This window comes from Sciurus vulgaris (genome assembly GCF_902686455.1).
Source record: "Sciurus vulgaris genome assembly, chromosome: 6".
Classification (NCBI taxonomy): domain Eukaryota; kingdom Metazoa; phylum Chordata; class Mammalia; order Rodentia; family Sciuridae; genus Sciurus; species Sciurus vulgaris.
In genome coordinates, this window is record NC_136466.1 from 8,461,895 (window position 1) to 8,485,033 (window position 23,139).

Sequence of the window (23,139 nt, forward strand, 5' to 3'; positions counted from 1 at the left end):
AGCGCTCCCTAGAGAGCGCCGCGAGCGGCGAACGACGGGCTGGCCCGTCGGGGGCGGTCGCCTGTCCTCTCCGTTTGGCCCTAAAAAAACGGAGGGGAAGAGAGAGAATTTCAAGAACGCTTGACAGTTTGGATGGAAATAATGTCAGAGCAAAGCTTGAACAAGTAGTCGCTCTTGCATTTGATCCTTAAATAATCCATGCTTCTTAGCTGGCCTCAAGTCCCTCAGCCACCCACTCGCCCCACCCCATTCCTGGATTCCTCAGGCCCTTTTTGATTCCCAGGCCTTGGAATGCTTACCCGGCTAGCTGGGGCCAGCTGAGCCACATACCCTGTCCCATTTGCTCTTCACGTCCCCTCAGCAACCACAGATCCTGAGGACCTGAGGGTCTAGTTGTGTTCATCTCTCTTAATCCTCCCAGCCACCCTTGAAATTGGTACTACCCCCGTTGTATGCATCAGGAGATGGACTCAAAAGTGGATTAAAACAAAACATACAATCCCACCCTAAGATCACCCAGCTTGAAAATGGCAGATCCTTGACTGACAGCCACTTGTCCCTTCAAAAACCAATATGGCCCTGTGAGGGCTGGGGTAGGAGTTGCTCTTTGGTGCAGCACATTTGTGCAAGGCCCTGGGCTCTGGGTTCCTTCCACAGCACGACCAAAAAAAGAAATCACCCCTTAGGTAGTATGGTACAAGCAGGGCTATGTGCTGACCCACCCGCGTTCCTAGGGGACTCAGCGTACCCTCCCTTTAAAGTGTTTACTTCATCCCACCTCAAAGAGAAGCAGTAGACATGTTTCATTAAGTGAGAATCCACAGAAAGCATACACAGGCTAACGTGGCAGTGCTAGGAACTCAATACCAGCTAGTTGCAGCTGCCCTTTCACTAACCAACACTTTGGAACCCTGTCCTTTGTGCTGGGCCCTTATCCTAAGGGCTTCATTCCCATCATCTCTTAACTTCCATAACTCTACAAGGTTAGAAAAACAGGACAGAGAGGAACAGGGACTTGTCCAGAGTACATGAGTTGCTAGGTGCAAGTACATGTGCATTCCAAAATTCTGACATCCTGTCAAATTGCTCTTCACTAGGGTTATGTTGACTTACACTCCCACCCGAGAAGTGGCACAAATGCCTGTCTCCCATGGTCTTGCCAACAAGCTGTTAACAAACACAAATTTTTTACCCATCAGATTAGGCATTCCCCTTCCCCCCCCAAAAAAGAGCCTTCATTTATTTTGCATTTCTCTTACCATGAACAAAGTAGAAAAACTTTTCCTGTTTCAAAGCTATCTGTATTTACTGTGCTCAGTTTTATATTGGATCCTGGGTCTTTCATGTTAGAATCTGGCAGCTTTTTATATATTAGTCTTTAGAAATAAGTTGGAAATCTTTTATTTAGGGGGGGTGGTCTCTAGAATTTCAAATTGGCTTGTCACCACTGTTCTTAAAGAAGGTTGTTTTACATAGAATTTGATTGGTCTTCATTTATACTCCTGGATTTGGGGTCCAGGTTAGAAAGGCCTTCCCCACATTTCCCTCCAGTGCTTTTATGGTTGCATTATTTTACATTTAGCTCTTTACCCATTTTGAAACATGCATCAGAAGATGCAACTCAACCCGTGGACCCAGGTGTCGAGCCCTCGGTGGTCCAGCCACTTAGAGCCGAGCCCCTCTTTCTTCTCAGCAGTTCTGCCTGCTGCACTGACCATACTAAATTGTTGTATATAGTTGTGTTTATTTCCAGACTTGCCTTTCTGCTTTACTGGCCTGTCCATTCATGAGTTTTAGTATCTGACTAGCATAAAACAACCCATTTATCCCTTTCCTCCAGTGCCTTCCAGTTCTTATTTTCCCCTCACATGAACTTCCATGGGTTTTTAACCCTCTGTATGTTTTACTAGGGAGGCATTACATTTTTAATGTAATTTAGACTGGTAGCTCTGCCTGCTCCTGTTCAAGAATTTGGTATACCTTTCCATTTGTTCAAATTTTCTTCTGTATCCTTAGTAATGTTTTTTTATTTAGACTTTGTATGTTTTCTGTTTATTCCTCGTAATATTTTATGATTAAAAACTTCTCAAGGAACACTTTGAGATTCTTTGAGTCACCCTAGTGTTTTGGATCCTTGAACAGAAGCTCCCTGTTTAGGCAAAAAAAAAGGGGGGGGGGGGGAGCAATCTCATGACAATAGAAGGAAGACCAACAGAGTGGAGGAGGAGGGAAGGGAGGTGTTGGGGAAGGACACAGACCCAGCTGTTTCTGCATTGTGTGCACGCATGAATGTGACGGTGAATCCCACAAGTTTATATAATTATAATGCCTTAATAAAATTTTTTAACTAAAAGAAAAAAAAAAAAAGTCAGCTCCCCTTTGAGAACATAGAAGCCAAGCCAGCCCCGGCGGCTGGGCTGGGAGCGCAGTCTCTTCCATGGCGCTCCCTACTAGAACATCCTGCAGCCAGCAGCCACGCTGCCCCTCCCCGCAGCAGCTGGCCAGAACAGTGCCCCTTTCCTCCACTCCAGCACACTTCCTCCTTGCCCAGGGACCCAATTCTATGCCCTTGAGCTGGAGGTCATCGCTGAGGGACGGGTGCATGATCTGGCGACCTGCAAACACTGTCACTGATTATTGCAACTCTCTTTGCTCTGCCTCTTACCTTTACACCCTGATCCCAAGACTGGTTTTTGGTGACTACATCTGCTAGGTTGGCGCTTTAGTTCCTTTTGGCTTTCAGATGCTAAGCCCATTACTTCCTTCCTACACAGACATCTTTCCAAATATTGCCTGTGACTTGGCCTGGCCCAACGGAGAGCCGTATGAATCGTGCCTGGAGTGAGCAGGACTGGTGGGCCGGGGCTCGTTCCTCTGTAAGTGGGCATGAGCCCCAGCCCCACCGGCCCTGAGAGCAGTAGCAGAGCTCCCTACCAGAGGTTGGGATTCCAGCCCACCCCTCAGGACACGTAGTACCTTCCTATGTTCCACTTTCCGGGTGGGATGTGAGCGAACTCCTGTTCTTTCAAATTATTCACTGCTGAAGAATTCACCTCCTTCCAAATTCACCTTCAGTGAGGAGGGACAACCAAAGGACTTATCTAAGTGGATTTGACCCACAGAAAATTTAGTTTTCTAAGGCCTGCACTGACCTGCTCACTCTGTTCATGTTCCCAGGACCATGAGGAGGTTCCTGTGCTTAGTGGTCTTGAGAGAAAAGTCCTGCAGAAGTTCATGGGAGGCCATGCCTACTTGACTTCCTGATGATGCCAAAGTCACTCAAATAAGCAAGAAGGGTCTGGGCTGTCAAATATACCAGCCTGTCAAGTCGTCTGGGGTGAAGTCTCTTGTAAAGCCCTGTGGCCTGTGCTCGTGCCCTCCCCCTCGGCTGGCTGCGTTCTGGAAGGTACCTTCAGTCCCTCTACAGCCTGATACCTTGCTCAAGTCCCAGCAGAGCTAAGTGCCACCAGGGTCTGTCAGCCGCAGGACTTCATGCTCCCACAGTGGTAACACGCTGGCTGGTGGCTTCAGGCTCTCTGCACATGCCTGGCCTAGCCTAAAGACTCAACGATTAAATACTCCAACACCAACGTTTAAACCAGGAGAGACCTAGGATAATTTGGAGAAATCACTTGCCCCCCCAAAATTGAAGAGAATGAAGTATAAACTATGCCCTAAAATATAAGAACACAGAAGTTTATATCAATAAATCTATGTCATAGCTGAATATCACTGAAATGTTGAAAACTCAGCTTAAAGTGTCAACAAAACACCTAGCTCCTTGTACACCACCTGGAGAGGTAGCCAGCAGCTCACTGCTCTCTGCATTTGGGAACCATTTGGGGACAGGCTGTCTGGAGGAGCGGATGGTCCTCTTGGGAGGCAATGGAAAGGCAGGAGAGAGGAAGGGCAAAAACACAAGGCAAACAATGCAAAACCTTTTCATCTTTTTTTATTTTAAATTACAAAGGGTGTTGCATACACTGATGAATCTGTGTCTGACTGAAGTGCCAGGGATGGGAAGGGGACAGAAAGCAAAGGCAGCCGTGGCAGGGCCTTCTCTTCTGAAATGAAAGACTGCACAACTATTAACCAACATTGAAGAGAATAATTTTTAAACAGCTCATGCGTGAGACAAAATTCTTTCTAGACAAGAGACAAGACTAAACCCAATAAAAGGTGTCACAGCTCCGGTTGGCGGTGGGGTGGAGGGGACAGAAAAATAAACAAAACTACAGAATATTCATGATAGGTTACAAACAGGATCCTAAGCAGCTATGCAAGAGGCTGCCACAGTGTAGACATGAATGCTTTGCATTCTTGCCCTTCCGCTGGCTCTTCTCCTGTGACTTCTGTGCTGGCAGCCCTAGAGTCACTGTCGACCACAAACGCTAGGCTACAGGACAAACCCTGGGGAGAGAAGGTCAGAAGCAGGCGGCGGGTTACAGTGTCGTAACAGTGGGTGGAGAGGCAGATGCAGTGCACACGTACACATTTTGGTTATTTGGTTCTGAAAGAAAAAAACAAAGGGTGGAGGGCGAGACACAGGAACCAGCCTCGCTCCCGTCACCGAACAGCTCACGACACCACTGTTCACATCGCTAGGAAACAGGCAGCCTGGTCCACCCGAACTTGGCACTGAGATACCCAACTCCGGGGCTCGTTTGTCACCAAGTCTTCAACTCCAAAACACTATTTGGAGGACATCATGAGGCTCTGTTCCCTCATGACCACTTCAAATCTCTTTTCTAAACAAAAATGGCAATTTGGCATAGTTCAGTCCCTAGGTGTATTTTCTACAATTTCCGTCGGCGTACTGATCAGCACGGGGACTATGCTTCAACACATAGCGCCGCCTGCCGTGGAAGTGCTTCTCTCAGTAGTACATCTTCGTCTTTCCCCAGCGCGCTTATTCCGTAAAACGAAACAGCCACTCCTACAGTTGACATTCAGTTACATCCCAATGTGTTTGAAATATTAAAAAACATGGAGTCATCTTCTCATAATGCCCTTATTAAGATTACAAAGGTTACAAAAGAATCCACAAGTATTACGGCACTGTGTGAGACTTATTTCTCATGATCCAAGGGAAGAACAAGACTGCAGTTCTGTGCAAAGTTGTGGAAATGGCCTCAGTTCCATGGGAAATGGTATTCCACAATAGACTTCACTAGAAGGATAACTGAAACCTTTCACTGTAACACTGAAAGCATAATTCAATGCATTCTCAAAAATTCAAGTTTCAAGATTTGGAGAGATGCTAACATTCTGTTACATAATTAACTAGAAAATACTTGAACAGAATTTTAGGAAGACTATATAAAGACAGGGAACATAAGTTTTTGTTAATTCCTGCTGAAGGCAACTTGAATTCATTTCTTACAAAGTTAACTAAATCTTAGCAGCTAAAATATTTTAAATGTATGGAATAAAGAAAAGCACATCCATTCTTGACATTTTGGTGAATAAACTAACAGCTTTATTAATGAAGGCAAACATCATATAACTGTATGAATATTATATATATATAAAAAAAGAAATCCAAACTAACAGCATTGTATTTCAAAAGTACTGTTCTTCTGTTTCTTTTAAAGAGACTTGTCATCTGTTGTATAAAACAAACAAAATGGGAACTCTTCTCCTAAAAAGTTCTGGAAAATGAAAGTGGATGAAGTGAACACACCTTTCTCTAAATGCAGACTATTGCTGAGACGCAAATCTAGTCAAGCATCAGAAGGAAGATGTATGACAAATCCATGAAAGTCAGAGAAAAGGGATGAGTGAAGTTACGCTACTCTTTCCCCCTCATATGCAAAGACCATTTAAAATTGGTCTTTCATACAAATATAAAATAACTATAAAGAGCGGGAATATGAAACCATACCCATCTGAAAATCCTTCATGATGCTTTTGTAATAGCTCGGATTCTCTTACCAAAAAAGGTCAAAGGTCTAGAAAGTGGAAGGGAATGGAGACATTGAGTTGTAAATGTACAAGTAAGGCACAATATAAAGCCACATCATAATCTGTCATGGAGGGTAGAGGAAAGGACAAGAATCATACATGGTACAGTAACACAAGCAATCGTACTGACTGAGGAGGTGTGGCACCCAACTCGACACTCTGACAAGATCGTAAGGAGAGCAACGCGACAGCATGCTTTCACAGGGAGACAAACGGCGAAGAATCCAGTGTGTCTGAAACTAGGAAGAAAGTTGCTGTTGTCTTCTGAAAGTCATAATAGTACTAGAGTCAAAGTTTATCATTGCTTTTGGAACAATGGGTTTATTTGAGGTGAATTCACAATGCCTTCACTTAAAGTAAGATTCTGGACTTCATTATGAGCAATCTGTATACCATGTATGAACACAGAAAACCTTTAGAGAGATCTTCTCTAATGATCTTCACCCAAAAATACACGCCACAATTTTCAAAAACAGAACATGTACAACTGTTGGGGTTTTTACATTACCTTATAAGATTGGTTTGTGTGATACACTAAACATACATATTTTAATGACAATAGAGGAAGCAGATTATTACTGGCATTAAAGTACAACCATTTCTAGACGGTTTAAATGCCACAGAGTCCCCTGGTTAAAATGTAAAGCTGCACAGCTTGCCTATGTCATCTTTATGATAAAGTTAAAACAGCAAGAAGATTTAACTTTCACTCTACATTTTACTGCCAGGTTTTTATTTAGATCAAGTATCGCTGCAGCATTCTGACCAGCCCAGATTTAGCAGCAAATGGCAGGAATCATATAAAATGCAATTTTTTTTTTTTAACAAAGTGCTTTTCTAAGATATACATACAAATATAAATAGATACAAAATAAAGTGTCAACATTAAAAAGCTCAACTATTTAAAAGCTTTTAACTATTTAACTTAAGTAGTACATATAAAACACTGAAATGCAAGGGTATGGAATCTACTAAACAGATTCAAAGTTTTTTTTTTTTTTTTTTTTTTTTTTTTTTTTTTGAAATGCAAGACCTAAAAATCAAATTCTGGTTTGTAGACAGGAAAAAAGTATCAAAAACCAGAATTCCTAAGACAGCAGCTAGAAAGGGGTGATTTTATCAACCTCGTCAGCTGAATCGCATCATGAAGCGATTTTCACCTGACTGCAAAACTGCCGTGTTCTGGAACAAAATATATCTGGTCCATTTACCAGACACCCTGTCAGGACTTCATATACCTCCCAGGTGCAAACCTGTGCTTTGCCTTCTCTCACCTATAAAGGAAAACCCAACATGATGAACTCGCCTTCTATCAGACCTGAGCTCATCATCCGCTTCTCCTGAATGCACTACAGGTACATTTTCACCAGCATGGTAGATCTTGTCACCAGTGCAGCTAAGGTGTGTGTTAGCAGTCCTTCTCAGCCCCACACGTTTCGCAGTGTCAGAGGAGCGAGCAAGCAACAGAGCTGGCTGTTCCTGTGTGTTGCAGATGGAACCCTCATGTGCCATGGCTTACAAACGAGGAGGGCAGGAAAGTGAAAGAAAGGGAATGGACCAGGGAGACGACTATAATTAAGGAACATATTCTGTAACGGGGAACAGAGAAAAAGATACTTTCTCAGTAGGTAGATCTGAAATTCTCACGTTTTTAAAATTTTGGGTTTTTTTGTTTTTTTTTTTTTGTTTTTGTTTTTTTTTGCTAAATATTTGTTTTTTCTTTTAAATATAATGTTTAACCCACCAGTTTTCAGAGTTCCAAATATTCCAAATACAAGATTTGAAAAAAGAACAGTCTGAGAGACAGGAGGGAAAGATCTGTGGGGAAGGGTGTAATGCTGCCTTGATATAAGAGATTTTTCAAGAGGTAAAGCTTGAACAGTTAAAACACTGACTAGTGAAGCCATTTTATGTGAGCAAAAAAGAGCACCTAAAAACTAAATGTGTTAATGTTTCTCAATTCTAGAAACGATAGAAGAATAAGTCACATGTAAGTCTGAAGAAGCTAGTTTGAAAATACCTGTACAAAAATATAAAAATCTATAAATTTTTTGTTTTAAGCTTGTGTTGATCTTTGAAAATATTACATGCACAATAATACATCAATTGGAAAAGTGGCAACTAAAGAATTAGATATTTTTAGCTTTTTTCTTTCTTTACATATATATATACATAATACAATAAAAATAATCTGTATTTTGGTTCTTGGTGGAAGTATACTACAATAAGCTAAATAAACTTTAATTCTCAAAGTCAAAAACTATTTTATCAATAGCTTACTAAAATGAAATATATTAAAATTTCCTACATTAAGTGCAGAAATAAAAGACTTACAGACACCTAAATGGCCACCAACTTATCTACTATGGAAGCGAACTAGAGGAACAGCAAAATAACATTTGTATGTATGGATGCTCCTTCTGTAGATAATTGGACCCAAACAGAAATAAAATTCACAGTTCAATAAGATCCCTAACCCTGACCTTTTAATTTTTTCTTTTTTTTTCTCCTTTTTTTCATACATTCATACAGTATCATGTAAGCTGTGCAAAACTTTACTTAGACTGGCAGTTTGCCATATCAGTTGCATTTGTCTTTGGTACAAAAAATAAAACAATCGCAATAATGTGCAAGTATTTGTCTTCTTCCGGTCAAGTACCGAAATATGAGTTTTCTAGAGCCATCTTTTTTTTGTTATTTTTTGTTTTGTTTTTTATACAATACACAGACTCTGTGGCATATATCTACATTTCAACATAGTCCTATATACATTCAAAAAATCTGAAAAAGAGTTGGAACAAAAAAACATTTAAACCCCATAATTTTTCCATCTATATATCTTATTTTTCCTCATTAGGGTTTTCATCATACAAAATATTACCAGTTTTATAGTTTCCCCAAAATACAAGGCACAAAGAATATGCTTTTTTTCTTACTTGCACAGACACGTATATATTTACGTATATATATATATATATCTATGTATATCATGTTGAGCTCTGGAAATGAACATCTAACACGGCACACAGGTGTGAGTGCTGGGTGTACCACGTACACGTGAGATTTATGGTTGTGGAAAATTAGAACAAAAAGCAGAATTCTAAAAACAATCTGACTGCTTAAAAAAAAAAAATGCTTCCTCGATATTTTTATGTGGTTCAGAGCACAGCCTGCCACCACGCTTGGCATCAGAGGAACACGCTCATGCCTCCAAACAATCTGCTCTGACGGATGTTTTCGTTCTGTACGTGTGTTTCAATTCTAATGCCAGTAGCAGATTAACCATGGTTTACGCTCTGAAAATGCAATAATCAAGTATTTTGGATCATGCTTCACTTATGCTACAAGTTCTTAAAACAATGTAACCTAATTATAAATGTTTACATAATGCTAACTGACATGCAAAACAGAATGAAAATTTACAATGGATAATGTGACACACACAGACATTTCTGACCAGTGGTCCAATGAAGCCGATTACACTTTTGATGCTGGTATCCTTAGTCCTACAAGGCCTCCGGTGGGATTGCCTTCTGCAGTCTTCTCTAACACTTGGTTAACAAATTCTGAGGTTTGCCCAGCGACAGGGAGACCTGAAGAAGAGACAAGGCACGCTTAGAGCCAGAAATGGGGAGAATGTAAAGGAAAGGGAAGGGAAGGAATGGGACACCTGAGTTGGTGTGGCCCTAGGCTTGACACTGATCCCCCAGTAGGTGCTCTGCTGCTTCTACTCCAGCCCAGAAAGCGAGTACCCTCAGATTTGAGTCTACAATTTTAAGACTAGAAGAGTCAAACCAGAACAGCCAGGAAGAATGATTAATCAACATCTCAAGGTGGGGCAGATAACAAGTTGTAAGGGTACACAGCCAGACTCAAAGCCTGTCAGGGAACAATGCCTCCTATGCCCACTGCCCTTGCTTTCGCTGTTCTCCTAGCCACCCCCTACCCCACCCCACCCCATCTGCTCTAGCCTCACCCTACTCCTCAGGTGGGTTTCACCCATGCAACTGACGTGACAAAACTGAAGGATATGCTTACTCATTTAAAAATTAGATTACAATTTATAACCTCTTTTTTCTTTATTTTACAAAAGTGAATAAGAAAAAGTGGAAGAGATGAGGGAGAAAAGATGAGAGCAGCGTAAGAAGGTGACTTTTATCTTCTGCATCTTCTACAGCAAAGCTATAAAATATTTAAAGTCAATAAGAGTATTGAGTCAATAAGAGGGTTGGGGCTGGGGTTGTGGCTCAGTGGTGGAGTGCTTGCCTGGCATGTGTGAGGCACTGGGTTCAATCCTCAGCACCACACATAAATAAACAAAGAAATAAAAGGTACTGTATCCATCTACAACTAAAAAGTATTTTTTAAAAAGAGTAAAAGAGTCATTAAGAGTATTAAGAAAAATGAAAGAGTAGGAGGATAATATATTTAGTCACAGCTCATAGGCAGAAGTCAAAAGATATGGTAAAAAGTATCAAGACTATGTCTTCTAACCCTGTGACCCCACTTAGCATGACCAGTAACAGGTTTTAACTGATAGCATGTGCTTCTTGATAAAAAGTCAGAACAACAAGTGATGGATCCTTAAAAAAAAAAAAAAAAAAAAACCTGTATCTTTCCATGAGGAAGCAGATAAACTCAAATGCTGTATTTTTTTAAAAAAAACAACCACCTGAATTTTTCATTTAAAAACAAAACAAAACAAAAAAAGACTAGAAGACTAAAGTAGGTTAAAGGAGACAAAAGATAACTAAATGCAATGCATGATCCTTGAATGACTCACAAACACAAAGACTACAAAGGACATTATTTTTATTGTGGGGGGTACTTGGGATTAAACCCTGGGATGCTTTCCCACTGAGCTACATCCCCAGTTCTTTTGATTTTGAGACAGGGTCTTGCCCAGTTGCCAGGTTGACCTCATATTTGCAATCCTCCTTCCTTACCTCCTAAATTGCTGGGATTACAGGCATGTACCACTGTGACTGACTCAAAGGATATTATTGACACAACTGGGGAATGCAAATATGGACTCCTTATTAATGTTCAAGTACTTGGATATAATATTGGTATTGGGGGTGAGTAGAAGAGTACTCTTGTTTTCAAAAGATACATGCAGCAACAGGAATAAAAAATCTTATTTACAAGGTACCTTCAAATACCTTCTCCCCAAAATATAGAGAGGCAGGAGCAGAAAAAAATAGTAAAAATATTAATAACTGATGGACTGAGTTGAATGAAATAAAGATGTTAACTGTACTATTCTATTTTTCTGTAGGGCTGAAATCTTAAATGGAAAGTAGAGAAAATGAGCATACATTTTATGTTCTATTTAAAAAGCAACCCACAGGACAAAAAATAAAGTTCATAAATTATCAGTATGCACAAACAAAAGTGAAACCATAATAATGGGTTATATACTGAACAATTTTAAAAAAGGGGACAGGGGTTGTATCTCAGTGGTACAGCAATTGCCTAGCACGGAGGCACTGGGTTTGATCCTCAGCACCACATAAAAATAAATAAATAAACAAACAAACAAATAAAAGAAGTATGTTTTTAAAAGGCAAAAAGGACATATAAACAAATCCTAACAGATCTTTTGATGACAGAACTATGCAGAAGTATACTTTAAAATGATAAAGATTATAATCCATAATGAAGATCTACTAGTAATAAATCCTATCCAAGCATCTCAGCATTCAAAATCAAAACACAGAAAATGTGAGATCAAACTGAACCATTTGTGAGAGCCTCTACTCAGCTCTTCGGTTCCATGTAGAATGGACTCCCCACAAGAAAAAAGGGAGAAGCACAAGACTCATTATAAAACAGAGAATATTATCTTCTTTTTCAAATGCCCACAGAACATTTAGAACAATCATATTAGATCAGAAAAACTCCATAAATAAAAAATGAAAGATAGCAATAAAACTAAGAAAGTAATAATCCCGACCTTCTGGGAAATTTTAAATCTCTTTAAAAATTCTTGGTAAAAAAGTAAATCAAACCTAAAATTTCAAAATACTCAAAAAATGATGCAAATATGCCATATCAAATTTAGGAGGACGGGCTGGGGTTGTGACTCAGTGGTGGAGCACTTGTGGTGCAGCACTTGTCTAGCACGTGTGAGGCACTGGGTTCAAGTCTCAGCACTGCTTATAAATAAATAAAATAAAGGTCTATCAACAACTAAAAAATATTAAACAAATTTAGGAGGAAGAGCTAAAGCAGGTATCAAAAGAAATTTTCAGGGGCTTTATTTATATTAATGAACAAATAAGAATTTCTGATAATGAATTAAGAATGTAATAACAAAAAATTTTAGGAATTGGTAAATTCAAGAGTTGGTTCTTTGGAGGGAAAAGTAGAGTAACTTAACTAATTCATTCAAGAAATATGGAAGGACACAACATACAAAATAAGGAATGAAAATGAAGCACTAACTGTGAATATGGAGGAAATCAAAAGTTGAGATCTACCTGGCTCAATTTTAAAATACTTGAGGGCCTAGAGAAAGTGAATAATTTTGTAGGACTATATAACTCGTGATCAAAACTCAACTCCAAAAGAGGCTATGATCTGACAAACAATCATAAAAGATAGAGAAAAGTTTTCAGAGTTAATCACAAAACCCATTAGGCCAGGTCATTTCAAAAAACATTCTACCAAATCTTTTTTAAAAAATTAACCTCACAAGCACAAGGCCCCTTCCCAGCACCGAAAATTTTTCAAAAACTGCAATGTATTTAAAGTTAGTGCAGAGAAAATTTCTGGTAGGAAGGTAGCTGCATGGCAGCAGAGATTTTTAATCTCCATCTACTCATTTAGGAACAGAACCACCAACCCCATGAAAAGTTGGCCAAGCTGGTGGGTGCCTGTCAGTTACTCGGCAGGGCGAGGCAGAAGGATCACTCGAGTCCAAAAGATCGAAGCCAGCTTGGGCACTGAAACCCTGTTTCCTAAATAAATCCATGGAAAACACTGACAAATTTCAAGGTACCCCATACGCCCCAACATCCAAGAGGGTGGGAAAAAACTACCAAAAGCTGTAAGACCTCTGTGTGGGCTGAGTCAAAAGGAAGCCATGTCCCTGAGAGCAAAGTCTAGAGTAGCCAATCTAACTCACTGGACAGCACAGAAGGCCAGCTTGAAAACTGCAGCTAAATAGAGCTGTGAGAGATTCTGGCCAAGCCAACAGTGAGTCCAAGGTAAGTGACTGGGGCCCAGGGCAAGATGTGGGGGGCCTCAGTCTATCCTCCAGGACTTTTTCAGGACAAAAGCCTGCACTGATAAGAAATCTCTGAAGGTGGAAGAAAAGATATGAAAGAGATGGTCCCAATAAAATGGGGGTGGCAGGCACAGAATAAGAAATCTCAGAAAGCAAGTTGCCCTGGTTTTAAACATTTGACCAAAATAAGGAGGTGATTCTTTGAAGCTAGAAAAAGTATTCTGAACCAAGTCTTCTTTTTAAAAGTTCAGGAAAGCTAATCTTGCATATAAATGAGCAATGGAAAAATAATCAAGGTTAGGATCCCATGAAGGTATTCTAAGAAAAAGAGTCTAAGAATATTTCTACAAACAATGAATGTATGCCTCTACATAAGACCTCAAAATGGATGAAAATAATACACAATCTATTAGTATTTCAAAATGAATTAAAAGACAGTAAAGAAAATATCACAAGACAGGAAAGAACACAAACCAGAAACAAAAAAATTCAGAAGATAACAGAACAAATAAAATAAATTTAAAATGAAAGGAAAAACTAATTCCTAGAATTAAAACCAAATTAAAAGGAACACAATGGGTTAGGAAAAGCTCAGCAGAAAAGTACTTGCTGAGTATGTGAAGTCCCCAGGTTCCATCCCCAGCAGGACACAAGAACAACAAAACATAATGCTTTAAGAGAAACACAAGGCAGGAGGGAACAAAGCATAGCCTGTATCCCCAACTACTTGGGAGGCTGAGGCAGGAGGATCGTAGCACAAGGCCATCCTGGGCAGCTTAGTGAGACTTTACCTCAAAATAAATAGAGCTGAGAAAAGAGCCACTAGGTTCAATCTCCAGTACTGAGAAAACAAAAGAAAGAGAAGGGAAGGAAGGGATAAATATTTGACCTTTTGTTGAATGAGTTTCATTGTTTGGATTTTCATGGACTGTATTATATTGTGAGACCTTAGGATGTCTTGATCCATGGGAGATTTGCTCCTACGGCAGCTGAGCTCCTGAGCCTCTGGTTTTCCTCTGTCTACGCTGGCTTGCTCTCCTCTCTACTGGCTACCCACCAGCCTGACTTCTGGGTGTCTGCCTCTCTGCTCCTCCTCACACTGCACAGCAGTTCAGGGAAAGGAACCAGATAACCAAGTTGATTAGAAGCCTGTGACATCTATTACCGAGTGTAAAAAGTGAGGAAGAATGTCCACTACCGTGAACTTCAGGCCTGCAGTTGAGGGCGTCCTTCTCCCCAGGAAGGTTCAAGTTGCTACAGTTTGTCTTTCTTAGGCATTAAAACAGTTTAGTGTTTAGATTACAAATTGTGGCAGACAGCAGTACATGCTTATGAATACTAATTCTTGAAAGACACAATCACTCATAAAGGAGAGTGATGACGGATGGGGTGCTGCTCATGGTGGAACACGTGCCTTGCAAGCAAGTGTGAGGCTCAAGTGCGAGCTCCGGCACGGAAAGGAGAGAAAAGAGAAGAGTGAACACGGTGACAGCACTTGAGTTGTTCTTAAAGAACTTTTAATAGCTCCTTGAATCCTGTTATCTACATGTTATTACTGGTTGTGAATTTATCTAATATTATTCTTACCAAGAGTTTCTTTAATGAGGATTTCAAGCTTCTGCCCCATGTTGGGTCCTCTCTCCTCTCTTGGATTCTGTACCCGGTTTACAATCTCTTGCTTGATGGAGTTGATTACAAACAATAAATTGTCTGTAAGACAGAACAAAATACTTTAAATATGTCACTGACATGGAAGAAACTGCTTTTAATGATGTAATAAAAACAGATGTAGGGGCATAGTTCAGTGGTAGAACATTTGCCTAGCCCTGGGTTTGAACCCCAGCACTGCAAAAAAAAAAAAAAAAAAAAAAAAAAAAAAAAAAAAAAAAAAAAAAGAGGAGGAGGAGGAGTAGGAGGAGGAGGAGTCCTCTGGGGAGTGTCAAAAATACAGATTTCACCAGGAGCGGTGGTGCACACCTGTAATCCCAGCGGCTTGGGAGGCTGAGACAGGAGGACCTTGAGTTCAAAGCCAGCCTCAGCAATGGCTAGGTACTAAGCAACTCACTGATACCCTGTCTTTAAATAAAATAAAATAGGGCTGGGGATGTGGCTCAGTAGTCAAGTGCCCCTGAGTTCAATCCCCAGTACCAAAAAGAATTAATTATAGGCTGAGGCAGGAGGATCACAAGTTCAAAGTCAGCCTCAGCAACTTAGCAAGGCCCTAAGACACTGCTCAAATTAAAAAATAAAACACGCTGGGGATGTGGCTCAGTGGTAAAGCACTCCTGGGTTCAATCCCTGATACAAAATAATATACATACATATATACATATATACATATACATATATATAGATTCCTGGGTTCTACTTCAATTGAGAAGATCTGGGGAGAAGCCTAGAAATCTGAATTTTAACAAGTACACAGACATTCCAATGAGCAATATAATTTGGAAACACAGATCTAAACTATCCACATAAAGGTTAAAATATAATTAATCAATTAAAGGAAAGTGTTAACACCAGACAACAAAACTGGCTAACCCAGCATCATTATAATAGCAGAAAGGATTGTGGTCCCAAGTGGATCAGCTACCAGCCCAGAAATGAGATCTGGCTCAGAGCCACGATACAGACCTCCTGCTAGGAGGAAGAATGAATGAAGCATGCATGTAGCTCACTAACTGGATGAACACCAAGACAGCCAGCCAAACACTAGGCAGAACATAGGGAAAGTCAACAAGAAAACCAAAGGGAAAAGGTGTTCGGCAAAGTTCACAGAAGGTTAAGCAAATTCTTCAATGTTCAGGTTTACCATATTCAGTGTTGAGGCCCCATAATTTCACTTTATTAGCTTCATACTGGGCTTTTTTCTTTAACCGACAAGCTCTGCAAAAGGAAGGAACTATTAGTTCAGTTTTTAAGAGAATATTTGGGATATACTTTTTTTGCTGTTGTCAGACATTTTCTAATAGCAACCAAAAATTACTGCTATAATTGTCTATCAAGGACCTGAATTATAAAACACACACATTTATAATCATTTATCCAAACTGACTTTTTAAAAAAATTTAGCACTCATTCAAAAATAAAGCTATGACCAATACACAACTATTAAGTGTTGCCAAAACAAAACAAAACCTAATAATACAAAGTATTGTACAGCACATGAAGCAAGCAGTCCCCCATGTGCTCTGGTGGGAACGTGAAACAGAACATAAAAGTTCCTCTGAAAAACAGTTCAGTAGTTTCTTAAAAAATTAAACATGTACACCTGGGCATCTATCCAAAAGAAATGAAAACTCATGTTCACTCAAACTACCAGTAAGTCAATGTTTGTGGTGGCTTTATTCACACTTGCTGAAAACTGGAAGCAACCCAAAGATCCTTCAACTGGTAAACAGAGGAAGCTGTAGTATAACCCTGCAAAGGAATACTACTCAGTAATAAAAAAGAACAATTACTCCATGAGACCACACAGACGGACCTCAAATGCATCGTGCTAAGTGAAAGAAGCCACACTCTAAGCTACATACAGAACCTTCCATTTTTAAGGTATTCCAGAAAAAGCAACACTGTTAGGACAGAAAACAGAGCAGTGGTGATGAGAGGCTAAGGGTGAGAGAATTTTGTAATTTTTAAGGTGATGAAATGTTCGACATCATGATTGTGGTGGTAGTGATATGACTGGATATGTTTGTCAAAACCTGTACTATTATACATTAAAATGTGTGAATTTTACTGTAAGTACATTATGTCTCAATAAACCTGATTTACTTAAAGAAAAAAAGGCAAACAAAAAATAGTTACAAAAATCTCCCATTATTATATTATAATGCACTTGAGTCCATTCACCTCTCCACCTTAAAATCTTTTCCAGAAAGCATAAATGTCGTCTTTTACTTTCACAGGAAAAACTATAATACTCTTACTATAATATTTATAGAAGAAAAACATTTCAGAATAGAGTTTGAAGGTCACCCCTCCTAAGCTCAGGGTCTAGTCTCGCTCCTAGACTTTTCACATGAATGAACACTGTTAGCATGTACCTGGAAGCCAGCTTATTTTTTTCTTTCCTTGACCTTGGCCGGGCTGTTAAGGGCAGCTCACTGACTGGAGTCAGGTCACTAATCACCTTATTCAGTTTCCGGAGCTCATTGCCTATCTGGAGTAGTTTTTTAGGATTTGGAGTTAGGTCTTCTACATCAGTTCTCCTTGACTTCTTTACTGCGTATTTCCCTATAGACAGTGTAAAAGAAATTTAAGTTAGATTATTTTAGTGCATACTTTCCACAGTTCTACCACCATCACCTTTTCATCTTGGAAGTCCTGGTTTATCTAAAACCTAACCAGGAGAGGGTGAGCCTCAGCTCCTTCCCACCAGTGGCTGTAAGAAATGAGTGGGGAGCTGCGGGCATGGCTCAGTGGCAGTGTACTGACCTGGCATCCACCAGGACCCGGGTTCCATCTCCAGCAAAACACACACACACACACACACACACACAAACACACACACGTGCGTGCACACAGAAATGGGTTTTTAGCCTCAGGATAAACAGATTCATAATTCTTTGATGGCAGTACTAAATATCTCAAATCTCAGGACTGAAGTTCAAGTTCAATTACTGACAAAAATCAAGGCTAGGATATGGTCAGAGGAGAATTTGAAGAGTTTATCCAAACCAAGACATTTTGAGGCTAGTACTGAAATTTTTGTCAGACATGTACATTTTGTGTTACAGACTAAAAATCCAACAGGAAATAAAGAGTATGTCTGGAAGCTCTTCAGCTGCTTTGGAACACAGCCATACAGGAGACTCCAGGGGTCTAGCCCCATCGCTCGAGGCAGAAAGGACGGCTCTGTCCTCTAAACTCCTATGATATTCTCAACGACTTTTCTAGAGCTCATCACAGGAGACCTAGAGTTATCTATTGGACTTACCTTTTCATTTCTTAAAGAAAATCAATCTGAACATAAAAATTTCACAATTATTCACTGAGAGAAGAATATTCAGGTGCCAATGGTAGGGGAAATGAGGCACAAATACATTTAAGATAAAATTCCTGTCCTCAAAATCTGCAGCCTGAGTAAACACTAAACTGTTGAACCCCAAGCTTCCTAGTATTTCCCTCTCTGCCTTTTTTGGGTAAAAACTTTGAATTAAGCTGGGCATGGTGGCACGTGTCTATAATCCCAGTGGCTCGGGAGGATGAGGCAGGAGTATTTTGAGTTCAAAGCCAGCCTCAGCAATTTAGCAAGGCCCTAAGCAACTCAGCAGAGACCCTATCTCTAAATAAAATACAAAAAAGGGCTAGGGATGTGTTTCAGTGGTTAAGTGCCCCTGAGTTCAATCCCCAATTAAAACAAAAAACAAAAAACAAAAAAAACCTTTGAATTAATGTAAAAATATTTCTGCAGAAGCAATTCTACTTAATCACAGCTTTTTTAGTTCACAGTTCAAAATCTGACCTAAGACTATAACTGTCTTTGATTCCTACCATTCAGCTCTTCCCTGCCACCCTTTGCCACACTTTCTCTTCTTTCCTTCTCTTCTCCCCACCACCTTGATATTTCAGTCTCTCAGATTACATTCAAGTCTGGGGACTGGACAAGAACAGAAGAGGGAGATGCTAAAGCCCATTTGTTTCTCACCCATGCTTCTGGTTATAGTAACTGTGACAGGCCAGAAGTCAGCAGCCTCCTGGATGCCTAAGTAGAAAAAGGTGGGACTAGAAACAACTGTTCACACCACTGTCCCCTCTCTTTGGGTGATGGTTCCTCTTCCTCTTCCTTTGTTTCAGTGCTGGGAACCCACGGAACCTGAGGCCTCACACATGCCAGGCATGTTCTACTACTGAGACACACGTCAGCCTGGCGATGGCTCCAGACACTAGTGAAAGCTATCTGTGCGCACACAGAACTGGCACCAACAACTCCACCATCCCCCTCTCTAGTGGCTCGGTTGCTGAACACCAGAGTACACCAGCCTCGTGGTTCAGTACCTTCATTTTTAGCAACACTAAATATTTCACTGCGATCCCCTCTTACCATGATGTAAGCCATTTTTCTGATACATATTACTTGGCAAGGTATCTCGGCTCCATTCCGATGGCCTCAGAATCCTCTCTTGCTGTGATGGTGTGAGCTGTTCACTATACTCCCAGAAGTACCTCCTTTTGCCTCTCTTCCGAGAAGATATTGAAGTCATCTCCTTCAAGTCTTCTACGGAATCATTTTCATAGCCTTAAAAAAAAAAAGCCCCCCCAACTTGTTAAGATCCTTAAATTTCAATAACCTAACCAGAACAAACAGAAGGACCCTTCTACTTGTAACGTGAGACATTTCCTTTCATCTGAAAACACCACTGGCATGCCAAGATTATACACCAGGTTTACAAAGTGACTCAACAGGTAAATCTCTAATTTATAAAATGCTCAAAGATTAAGACACACAGACAGCTACACTGTTTATCTCCCTTGGGTTTCTCTTTGGTTTTTTTAAGTTAGTGTATGACACTTCTTTTAGCATTTTCACAAGGGATTGAGAGAACAAACAGCTACAGGAATGTCAAAAGCACCAAATGGATCATGTACTTATTATAGTGTGATTTTTTTCAATGTTCTCATTTTAGCATTTACGTATCTGAAACACCTTCAACAGAAAGCTGTGTGTACTTCTGTTTTTCTCACCCAGACTATCAAATAAAAATTTCCAGCTAAAATTTCTGATGAAGCAATATATATCTCCTTCACTTTTTTTTTTTTTTTTTTTTCCTCTTTTTGAGATGGGGACCTTGCTGTTGGCCAGGCTGGTCTTCTCCTCCAAGCTTAGTGCTTCTGCTGCTCAGGCCTCACAAGTAGCTGGGACCACCTGTGCGTGCCACCATCACCCAGATACTTCATTTTTTAAGGGGCTACTTTGTTTATTAATGAGAAACTTCAGCAAAGATTGAATTGTAAGCTACTATCTCTGTTGATCAGACCAATAAAGGATGACCTAAAACCTAAAATTCCCCAGAGAAGGAGGTGCTAAGTACATGGTGCCCGAGGGGGGACTATGCACAGGATGCACACAGTTCAAATCCAAAGCAGCCAATGAAAATGTCTCTGATTCCTACCATTAACTCTTTTCCTAGCCAAGCAAAATGACCATTTTCCTGCTAAAAGCAAGATTTCTCTGGACCATCACTAAGAAATTGATAGCATTTGTCTGTTTGGGGGGAAAAGTCTAAATTTCAGAATTTTATCAAGTTTTTTTTAGAGTAAGAATCAATCAGGAGTATGAGTCCATTTATATGACATCCTGGAAAAGGCAAAACCAGAGACACAGTGGCTGCCAGGAGCTAGGTGTGGCAGAGGGGACAACCATAAAGGAACGTGAGGGAATATGGGGGATAGCAGAACCATCCTGTATTATGACTGTGGAGGTGGCTATGCAATGACGTGCATTTGTCAAAACCTACACCCAGCACTGCAGAAAACCAACATTCACAGAAGGGTACACTGGGAGGAGTGAATCTGACTGAAAATCATACCTCAGTCACCATGCCTTTAAAAAAGGGATAAATTTAGAGAACAGAGTGATTTTCCTGAATAATGGTCAAGACAAGATTTTTGTAGCAATCCTGGCATTTACAGTACAATTATGTATTACTTAACAACAGGAAGAAATGTCTGAGAAATATGTCATTAAGTGGCTTGTTGGTGTTTGAACACCTCAGAGATTCTGACACCAACCTGGGAATATGACATACTGGTGCACACATGACTGCATTAGGTTGGTGCACACTTGGTACTTTAAAGCAACATGGTAAGCAGTGTGACAGTGAACCTAGGTTCTTCTTTAAAAATGATGCACAAGTTGTGTGAAGTAACCATTTTCAGAAGTCTGATTTGTTTTCCCAGGACTGGAGACCAAAAACCCAGGGCCTCATGCATGCAAGGCAGGCCCCTCTACCTGAGCTACATTCCCAGTCCAGAAGTTGGTTTTTAAAAATGTGTGTTAGATACATAAATCAATGCCTCTGAACTATTTACTTATGCTTATGTTTCATTTCAAATTAAAGGATTTTATCTTGTTTCAGATACCAACCCAGCTTTAGAAAAGGCACAAGGGGCACAATGTATTACCAGACCTAAGTTAAACAAAACTTGCTGCACTAGGAACCCCTCAGCGCAGACAGACACAAATCCAAGAGTTCCACCCTCCTACCGATGCCACAACCGCTAACCCACAGATCCACGCACCCAAAGCATGGCACTTCTCATACAGCTCCCTCAGACAGTCCATTATGCTGGAGACGTTACTTTTTGGCACTGGAGATTGAGTGCTCAGGGGCACTCTACCACTGAGCTGCATCTCCAGAGCTTTTTCATTTAATTCTGAAATTGTTGATCCTCTTGCCTCTGCCTCCTGAGTCACTGGGACTATAGGTGTGGCCACCAGGCCTGGTTCCTATAGATTCTAGATGTTCCTTAGCTACCATCTGCCTTTGCCTGTCCTCAGATGGCAAAAGAATGTCTTCCTCATTTAATGCACCCATGTATTTCATTTGAAGCTTCTAAGAATGCGGTGAGGAAGAGGTCATTGACCCTGTTTGAACAAACTAACACACTCACAGAGGAGTAACATGATCCAGCAGAGCTAGGACCAAATTGGGCGATGACTGAAGGAGTCTACCTCCAAGTGGACTTCTTACTTGCCCTGTGTCTAGTTATTGAATAATCTGAATGGATTTATTCACTTTCCATGTCAAGGTCAGAGTCAGAAAGATTTTTCATTTCTTCTGTCTCACCCAAATTAGTTATTAGTTTTATTCACTCACACACATCCAGCTTTTTTCCAAAAGGCAGTTAAGAGTCATCAGTTTTCTCCAGCCCTGTATGTTAGTATATCTAGTAGCATACACCAAAAATTCACCATTTCTCTCTCTCTCCTATTCTCTCTTCCTCCCTCTCTATCTCCTTGCTCCCCCAACATACACTGAATTTGTTGCCTTCAAACCATACATTTTTCAATACAGAAACTATAGTGACCAAGTAGAAAATAGAAAAATTACCTTTCCCCAGATCAACCTGAAGTTTCATGAAGACAATGGTCATGTCCATTTCGTTCATCACTGTACAGCCAATCCCTAATACACACAGTACCTGACCCAAAGTATATACTCAAAAAGAAAACATTTTTTTTCCAGTACTGGGGGTTGAACCCAGAACCTCACCCATGCTAGAAAGAGCTCTAGCACAGAACTACATCCCCAGTCCCTTTTTAAATTTCATTTTAAGACAGGGTTTTGCTAAATTGCCCAGCCTGGCTCAAACTTGTGATCTTCCTGCCTCAGCCTCCCTAGCACTTGGGGTTTAGAGGCGTGGCCTATAATCCCAGCTAAAAAAAAAAAAAAAAAAAAAAAAAAAAAAAAAACTTTATTTAATAAAAAATTTTTTAATGCAAAATCTCTTGTGAAGCCCTTTTCCTTTTATTTCCATTTGCTATATCACTGTAAAGACCTCATTCCTTCTTGATATGATTATCAAAAGGAAGAAGACCATTTAAATTCTAATCACACATCTGTGGTTAGCACAGACTACTGCCATTAAGCTGGTAAAGTCAACTGTGAAAATGCTTAGTGGGGATCACAAAACAAGCTCTGCTTCTAGGGCCCCAACTCTTAGTCTTAAAACCATGTAATTTCATGACTCCTAACAGTTGTAGCCTGTCCACAGAATAGGCTCTATTAAAACTTGGCAGTCAGTCCAGAATAGGCACTGAAACTCCATTTTGCACCTTTCCTGGAACTGTGCAGGCTCATGAGCTGATGCAACCATTTGCCAAGAAACAGCATCCAGAGAGCAGGTCACCACAAAAGGGCCTTTGTGAACCATCTGCTGCACATTCAACCATCAGCCCACCCTAATACTAGCACTGGGAAGGAACTTTATCCTTACTT

The 23,139-nt window shown here is 40.3% G+C and overlaps 1 protein-coding gene across 5 annotated transcripts in view; it reads right to left on the reverse strand.

Moving 5' to 3' along the window:
• Positions 1-7,673: 7,673 nt before the first annotated feature.
• CREBRF (CREB3 regulatory factor) overlaps positions 7,674-23,139 on the reverse strand; it is a 50,647-nt gene continuing 35,181 nt past the window's right edge. For all 5 annotated transcript variants that reach the window (XM_079145600.1, XM_079145602.1, XM_079145603.1 and 2 more), the window contains 5 exons: positions 19,242-19,436; positions 17,242-17,431; positions 16,008-16,081; positions 14,783-14,905; positions 7,674-9,557 (listed from right to left, as the gene is read on the reverse strand). In XM_079145600.1, the coding sequence (XP_079001726.1) occupies positions 9,442-9,557; positions 14,783-14,905; positions 16,008-16,081; positions 17,242-17,431; positions 19,242-19,436 (698 nt within the window). In that variant the 3' untranslated portion in view covers positions 7,674-9,441. The remainder of the gene's footprint in view (positions 9,558-14,782; positions 14,906-16,007; positions 16,082-17,241; positions 17,432-19,241; positions 19,437-23,139) is intronic.